The sequence below is a fragment of the Homarus americanus genome, unplaced genomic scaffold (genome assembly GCF_018991925.1).
Source record: "Homarus americanus isolate GMGI-L3 unplaced genomic scaffold, GMGI_Hamer_2.0 scaffold33857, whole genome shotgun sequence".
NCBI classification, from domain to species: Eukaryota; Metazoa; Arthropoda; class Malacostraca; order Decapoda; family Nephropidae; genus Homarus; species Homarus americanus.
The window spans coordinates 4,072-12,611 of NW_024757642.1; the positions used below are offsets into that span (position 1 = coordinate 4,072).

The 8,540-nt window shown below is 43.7% G+C and overlaps 1 protein-coding gene across 1 annotated transcript; it reads right to left on the minus strand.

The window, feature by feature from the left end:
- Positions 1 to 1,808: 1,808 nt before the first annotated feature.
- Positions 1,809 to 3,715, minus strand: LOC121857606 (zinc finger MYM-type protein 1-like). Its single transcript, XM_042353672.1, has 2 exons — positions 2,830 to 3,715; positions 1,809 to 2,728 (listed from the first exon to the last, which is right to left on the minus strand). Exons 1-2 carry the CDS (start codon positions 3,713 to 3,715, stop codon positions 1,809 to 1,811), a joined length of 1,806 nt encoding a protein of 601 aa, XP_042209606.1.
- Positions 3,716 to 8,540: the final 4,825 nt, after the last annotated feature.

Genomic DNA, 8,540 nt, shown 5'->3' on the forward strand with positions numbered 1-8,540 from the left:
CAATATATTGACGTTACTATACAATGACTCTCGGACACAAACATGGTGACGGAGTACACTTGTCTTGCGCGGGGGTAAAGACGTTGTCCGCATCCATGGAGCGTGAAAGTTTCACTCCAAAGGGGGGGTTTCGCCAGTAGAGAGAGGTCGGGGTAAGCTGGCGTCAAAAAAAAAAAACATGTCCTGAGGAGTAAAATTGGTTACTCAGGACAAGGGGTAAAACAGGACCAGGGAAGGGTAGGTTTAAATGTATACTATACAAACAGTAGGAGAGCGGTTGTATGTACCGAGCATGTAGACGTCATAGCAATCACCGAAACTTGGAAGAATTTGGCGAGCAAGAACTTTTTATCAGAGTACCACATAGAAGGGTACAACCTTTTTCACAAGGACAGGGAAGGTAGGAAGTGGGGGAGGGGTCGCACTCTTCGTCAGGGATACATTAAAATGTTGTATTAATAATTCAATAAATGGTGAAATAGGAACCGAGTCTGTATGGGTAGAAATTGCAGAAGGAAGAGAAAAAATAATTATGGGAGTGATTTACAGGCCCCCAAGTCTTGGGAAAGAAGCAGCTCAGCCCATATGGCAGGAAATGAGTAGGGCAGCAAAATAAAACAACTTGTGTATTATGGGGGATTTCAACTTCAGAAATATTGACTGGGACAACATTGTAGGTGACTATGAATCTGAAGACTTCCTAGACGCAGTACAGGACAATTTTTTTAAACAACTAATTACAGAACCTACTAGAGGTGACAATATATTAGACCTAGTATTAACAAATAAAGAAAATATTATCAGAGATATCACAGTAGGGGAAGAACTAGGAAACAGTGATCACAGAGAAATCAGGTTCACCCTAAATTGGGAAACGAGAAACAATGACAATATGGTCAGAGTCCCAGACTTTCCAGTGCCGAATTTAGACCTGTGGAGGCCCATGAGCAGCCTCTTTGTGGAGGCCCCCCTCATTATAATTACCCAAGAGGGTGGGGTGGCGAGTGAAGCGAGCTTAAACATCTGGGAGTTCAGGGGGGCGCTGTAAGGCCCCCGGGAAAGTTTTGAAATTTGAACACTTCTTTGGAGAATTTTGAAGCAATATGCAGTTATATGGAGGAAATTAGAACATTGATAAATTTTTAATTAACTGTATATTTATTGATAGTGTACAAATTCCCAACACACACACAAAAGTGAGACATGACTGGAGTCATTCATGTGGTTTCAAGTCGACCAGCCCTGATATAGCTACTACCGCACTTGTCAAAAATTTTCAAGAGATTTCACAGAAAAGAATATATTATTAGTTATTACAGAGAGATGATTCTTTGCATTATTACTCAGATAAACCTCTACTCAAATAATGGTTCTGTCCAAGAATGCATGTATAGGCTTCTTTAAGTCTAAGGTCAGATAGATTCAGAATAAGTATTAACTCAACTATAAATAAAATTGAATGTTTTGCGTCCAATAGTAAAACAAATAAACAATTTAATGAATTTGATAAAATTATAACAAAAGTATGAACATGTTGGAAAAAACAAGAATTTTAATAAAAATAACTGCCATCTACCATGGATAATGGATATATTGAACACAAACATTGATCAATTGCAAAATAGAAAATAAACATTACCTTTATTTACAGACCAGGCACTTTACGTGACCTGGCCGTTGCAAAGTTTATGATCAACTTTTCGAAGTCAATCGCTCTGAGGATGTCATATTCGACACTCATCAAAGCCAGGTGGTTGAGCCTATCATGACACATTGTAGTACGAAGTCTGTTTTTAATAAACTTCATTTTACTGAAGACGTTCTCCAGAACAATTTGTGACCATGAGCACCAAGTACAGCAGTAGTATTATTTCAACATTTGGAAATGTATCTACAACTTTCTTGTCTATCAACAGCTTGTAAAGGTAATGTGCCCTCCCTTTCTCATCATCTTCGTCTTCAAGAAATAGAGTGAAGAATGCTGTAAACTGCACAAGTTCAACTCCAAGTGTTTGATCCAAATCATTTTTGTACTGAGCAACCAATTTTGCTGCAGCTGCTTCAATTTCGTCACAATTCATTGACTCCAGTTTAGACAAGAACCCGAAAAGTGAACAGGTTTCCTCATAGGCCTTTAACCGTTGATCCAGTGAACTCAGGAACTGATCAATTACTGGAAGGAAATTCTGAACCCGAAATTTTTCTGATTGTGAGAGGGCTGCTTCTTCTGATCGTCCATAATCCAATGGATTGAGTCGTACATTACGTTGACGCTTGCGTGTCTGTGAATAATCCCCAGTTTCTGACATTTCCCTTCCCTTCTTCTCATAAACATGGAAGCAATCTCTTTTTTCTCGTACAAAACATTCCAAGGACTTCAGCATTGCTACTGCTGTGTTCAAATCGAGTTTAGGATCTTGCAATGCATGGCTTGTTGCATCATCTCTGCCAAGAATGTCATGCCAAAGCACAGCATAAATAGCAGTCTCTAACTTGCACATCTTATCATGGAGACCATTGGCTTTGTAACATGTTTTGCTCGTCTCATTTTCATCTCTAGCTATTTTAGCAAGTGCTTCACGGATTGGGAGATAACCTTGGACAACTGCTTTCACTTCAACTGCTCGACAGGACCATCTTGTTGTGGAAATCCTCTTTGGCACAGATACCGGGCCAGACGCTACAGTTTTCAATAAATCACTAAGAATTGCATAACGATGTGTAGAAGCTGTGAAGAACACATAAATTGCCGCAAGAAAATAAAAAAAAATGAGATAGCTTCTTGACAACATTCAGCTGCAGCTTTTCCAACCAAGTTTAATGATTGACCAGCACAGGGTATCCAAATTGCATGATGATTTTCAGCTACAACTTTGGCTTGCAGACCATTGTACCTCCCACTCATAGATGTTGCATTATCATAAGATTGCCCACGACAATTTTGAATGTCAATGTCATTGTCTGCAAAAAACTTCAGCAAACCTTTAAACATTTCTTGAGCCTTGTGTCCTTCAATTGGCAAGAATTTCACAAATCTCTCAACAGGTGTGTCATGCTCCATGAATCTGATTATCAGAGTTAGTTCATCAATATGGCCTTCATCAGGGGTGGAATCTAGAGAAATTGAGTAATATTTTGAGAGCTTTATACGTGAGATAATTTCGTTCAGTACTTCATTGCCCATTAGTCTGACAATTTCTTCACAGATGGTTGAAGACAAATACAGGTAGTTTGTATGACCAGTGCCACGATTAGCATGATTCTGGATGTGTTGCCTGAGGAAGTCATCATACTCGGCCAAAAGCTCTAGTAATCCCAAGTAATTTCCATTATGAGGAGATCCAATTACTTCATCATCTCCACGAAGAGCTCGCCCTCTTTCACATATAAATTTAAGCACGCTGATCAATCGCTTTAGAAGACTACACAAATACTGCTCAATTTGACCCACATGCGTAGTTAGTTTAGAATCTATACCGCCAGCTCCCTTTGCACGACTTGCTGCTGACAAAACTGCTTGAATGTGGTCCTTTGATTGCTCATGGACAACAAGCCTATTAGCATGCTTCCAGTCGCAGAACCCATCAGATGTGAATTGAGATCTTGAAACACCCATTAGCTTGCAAAAGAAGCAGTAGACCCGCCCATTTGCGGGGGAGAAACAAAGCCAAGAACGCTTTACAACTTCCCCATTTCGTTTCCTTCGCTCAAACATGGTTGGTGTGCATTTGCGACTGACAGTGTTTGCATCGTTTTGTACTGCTGATTTTGCATCCAAAAATTTAGCATCACTGTGGTGGAGACTGTCAGAACCGTTCGCAGCCCAATAATCAATAAAATGTTTTGTCAAATGTTCTGACCATTTGCACTTCGGGAGGCACATGCTTTGATTCAATTTCAATCTCCTCGGCAGTCTGGTCATTTCCCCCTGTAGATAGGCTAGAGCTGTCATATAAAGAAGAAGCTGATGCATCACATGCAGGTACTTGTTCTGGTTGCCTTGAAGATGAACTTGCAGAAGCACTGACTAGATGTTCTGAAGCTGATGGACGAGTGAGGAATTTAGTCAGTCGACGTGTTTTTGTAAATTCTTTAGCTTCTCTCTCAGCACGTTCTTTAGATGTCTTTCTCTTTGCAGCACCACTTTCGAAACATCGTACACCTTTGTGTCTGTCCATTCCACTCATTTCTGCAACAATAATTTTCTGTCAACAAAGACGGACACCTAATTTTTCGTTATAATTAAAAACGTAACACAAAGTGGCCGTTTGCTTTTTGCTACTTTATGGGGAGGTTAATTGATTACTTAACACCCTGGAACATTTGGACGCCAGCATATTTTTAAAATTTGGAATTTTGGGTAAGATTATGACCTCTCCCTCTGACTTCTCCCAGTCCTACCCCTAAAGCTCGCCGTCGGTTCGCCTCCTTTTCACCATTGACTATACTGTGTTATACTGTATTTACTGATCGTGGAACTGACAGAAACCGTCATTGACATAGTTAATGTACTCAAAATACATAAAAATAACTCAACTTACTTGCAGCCAATCGACCTGTAGTATCTTAAAGCACAATTATATATGTGAACGTAAATTACTTTTTACTTTTATCCTCTTCGCCACTGATCGGCTTGTTAGCCGCTTGGGCGATCGGTCACGTCTCTTTTCATTTATATTCTTCACCAAAAGATCGGCTCGCTAGCCGCCCGGGCGATCGGTCACGTCTCTGTCACGCACTGTTGGCAAATACTGGGCATGCACCGGCTCCTGAATGTACCTGAACCCGCTCCAGTGTTGGTCAAGTCTTCTCTTGAGCTCACATTGATTGCCGTCACAACCTCTTTCCCTGGTAGGTGTTCCGAGTTTCAGCGCTCGCCTCCCGAAAGTTTGCCCTCACGGTTTTCTGGACTTGCGGCTTCTTCAATCTTGAGCTGTGACCCCTTGTGGGGCGAGCGTCCGCCAGCTCCAAGTAAGGACACTCAACTGAGTAGTGCCCCTGAGATGCTTATAAACCTCAACTAGGTCCCCCCTTGCCCGTCTGTAGTATAAGCTAGGCAAGTTCAGGCGCTCCAATCTCTCAGGGTAGCTGAGGTGCCGAAGTGCAGGCACCAGTTTGGTGGCCCTCCTTTGAACATTTTCAACCAACTGACAGTCCCTAGCATATCTCGGGGACCAGATGGGGTGACAGTACTCCAGATGGGGAAGCACTTCCACTCCTGAAGATCGTCACGAGGACGGACCGTCTAGATATCTGAACGACCTTCTTATGGGCCAATAATTTATTTTGCCTGATTTGCGCTAACTTCTCTAATGGCGAGAACTTCCAAGCTCATTGTCCAACACTTCTTAGGTCTTCTACATTCACTTCATTACATTTTCTTCCGTTCGGACACTGTACGCCTCCTTGCAATTTGGTACCCCCAAGTGCATCTCACATTAATGACGTGGAATCTATTCGCTGACCATTCCTGGAGCCTACAGAGGTCCTTCTGCAGCTCTTCACAGTCCGCTTGGTTCTTAATTTCCCGAAATAACTTGGCGTCATCGGCAAACATTTGTATGGAGGAGTGTACAACGTCAGGCATATCATTTATGAAACAAACAAACAACAGCGGGCCCAATACACTACCCTGCGGTACCCCACTTGTTACAGGTACAGATGACGATTTCATGCCATTAATCACCACACATTGCTTGCGGTCATGTAGAAAGTCTTCTATCCACGCTAGGACATTTCCCCGAATTCCGTACCCTTCCAGTTTGATTTTAACGGCTGCTACGGCGGGACTACGCCTCGCGAAGTGTGGCAAATCAGTGGCTCTGTCGATAACTACCACGTTCGAAATATGATTTAATGTCAATACCTTGAGCACGGTCCATTACATTAAACAAGAGCGCCCCGGCATAAAACCGTGTTGGCAATCTTTTACAAGGTTGTTTCGTAGTAGATGTTCCATCGCGGCATCTCTGATAATACTCTCAAGTACTTTACATATTATGCTGGTCAGACTCACCGGTCTATAGTTGTTCGTGGAGTGACTATCGCCCTTCTTGAAGATAGGACTCACATAAGCCACTTTCCATTCACTGGGGACCATTTGTTCATCCAGGCATTTACAAAACAGAATCTTCAGGGGCTCTGCAAGCTCGTTGCACAGCTCTCTTAGCACTCTAGGATGCACCATGTCAGATCCGGGACTCTTATGGACCTTTAGCCTGGACAGTTTATTTCTAATACCCTCTTCTGTGAACACAATGTGGGTCAGTGCTGTGTCGAACCGTCTGTCCTCAAACGCAGGAAGGTTAGTTGCATCCTCTCTTGTGAACACTGAGAAAAAGAAGCTGTTCAATGCCTCAGCTTTATCCTGGTCAGAATCTGCGTAACTACCATCTTCAAGCCTCAGGTCTGATACTCCTACTCGCGTTTTCAATTTCGACTTTGCATAGCGGTAAAACGCCTTTGGGTTTGACTTGACCTCGCGTGCAACCAGCCTCTGGAACTCCTTTTCAGCCCTCCTACACTCTGCCTTTGCTTGGTTTCTGGCTCTTGCATACATCCTCCTGTCTTGCTCATCGTTTGACCCAACCCACGTCTTGAATTTCTGGGTTTTCTTCTTAATTTTGTCGACCGCCGCATGGTTCATGTGTAGGGATCCTCTCGTATTCCTAGAAGCACTGGGTTTGTCTTGGGTATATATTTATCGATCAAATGGGTCATTTTACTAGTTATGATATTCAGCGTAGTGTCTGCGTTCTTGTACCTTAATAAGTCAGGCCAGTTGATACCCCTCATCTCTTCCCTCATCCCTTTGTAATTTCCCTTGTAATATTTGCACCTTGGCCTGGCCTTATCTTGAACTAGGTAACAGTTAAATCTGAATGACAACACTGTATAGTGACTGGTGCCAACTGGGGCAAGGTGTTCCAGTTTGGCCACCATACCCTCCTCGTTTGTTATGATGAGGTCAAGTGGCTTGGGTGTTTGCTCCCCTCTGTAATGTGTCGGGTCTCTCACATGTTGGAGCAGAAAATTATCTCTCAGAGTTTCTACAAAAAGAGTAGCAGGATTATTCAAGTCATTCGGGGTTGACTCGTTTCTCCAGTCGATGTCGCCATAGTTAAAGTCCCCCATGATAAGGAGGTGGCTGGGGTTGAGCATCGCCGCATTGTTTATTAAGGTTCTTAAGTTCCTTTGGTTTAGTGGGCCACAGTTCGGGGATCTGTAGATACACCCGACGATAAGTAAGTCCCCTCCCTTTAATTTAATTTTACACCACTTGGACTCTTCAAAGACATCCTCTCCCTGTACCCTCGCCTGGCTGGCTCTAAGGTCTTGCCTAGCGTAGATAACCACACCCCTCCTGCAGGATTCTTGAGTTAGGTTCGTAAATGAGTCATATCCAGCAATACTGAACTCACATTCCTCTGGGTCGATTCTCCTGTTCTTGTACAACAGTTCTACAACTCCTACAATATCTGGTTGGTGTACACTTAGTAGTGTTTCAAACTCCTCCCTCTTATCAAGGAACGTGTCAGTATTAGTGTACATGACATTCAAGCCAGAATTTGTTCTCGGTAACGTCTCTGCTCTTAGTAATAAACCCGCTCCACCCACATTCTCAGAAGCTGCAGCATTTGCTAAGTACACTGTATTTTGCAGGGTGTGGTTAAAAATGTCATTGTTTACACGGCGTTCGTTCCCTCCTGTCCGGTAGGCTGAGCTGGTGCTGCCTCCCGGGTGGGGGGTTGAGTGGGTGGAGGGTGCACTGCTGCCCCCTGGCCCTGTGTCGGCACACTTGTTTCCACTACCCTCCCCCTGAGTATAACCCATGTGCACCTGTCCCCGTTCCTCCTCGACTCCTCCCTCTTCTGCTTCAAGTCCTGCAGGAGCTTCTTGTGCTGTTCTCAGCATCCCAGTTTTTGCCTGCCATTTCTCCTAGTGTGATCCTGAGGGGGCGAGGCTTAGCCCCTGCTTTTGTCCCAGCCTCCTCACATCCTGAGGGGTTGCTGGAATCTTCAGAACCTCTGTGCAAATATTTTGAAACAGCACCTTATCGTGTGTTTCCTTACTCACAGTTCCCTCCGCCTGGCTCTCGGTGACTCCAAAAACTATTACATTGTTCCTGCGCTGGAGCCGTTCCTGGTGTTCCTCCTCTCCCCTAACAGTAGGTCCGTTAATTTTCATTTCTTCGGCACACTTTTTCAGAGTCCCAATCTGCTGTAGAACCTGTACTGATTCTGCATTACTCTCCGCCCCCCCCACCCGTGGCCCTCCTAATACGTCAGCATAGCTCCTCTTAGCAACCACCTCCATTCTATTAGCTACTTCCTCAGTCTTAGCAAGGATCTCTTTCTCAACTTGCTCCAGTTTGTCAACCAGCAGGGCTCCTGCTTCATCTATTTTCGTCCCTAGAGAACTCGTTCCCTTATGGATTGCAATCGCTTCATTCACCTTGACTATGCAGCCAGAGCAATACCAGCAACAGCCATCATGCTTTGCGGCAGTTAGTAACTTCCTAAACGTTGCATTAGTTAGGC

Bases quoted from the DNA above. Each gene is read 5' to 3' on its own strand.
- LOC121857606 (XM_042353672.1), bottom strand. From the start codon at position 3,715: ATGTTTGAGCGAAGGAAACGAAATGGGGAAGTTGTAAAGCGTTCTTGG. The intron at 2,729-2,829 runs GTCAATCATTAA...TGTTCTTCACAG, and splicing joins AATTTGGATACCCTGTGCTG to CTTCTACACATCGTTATGCA.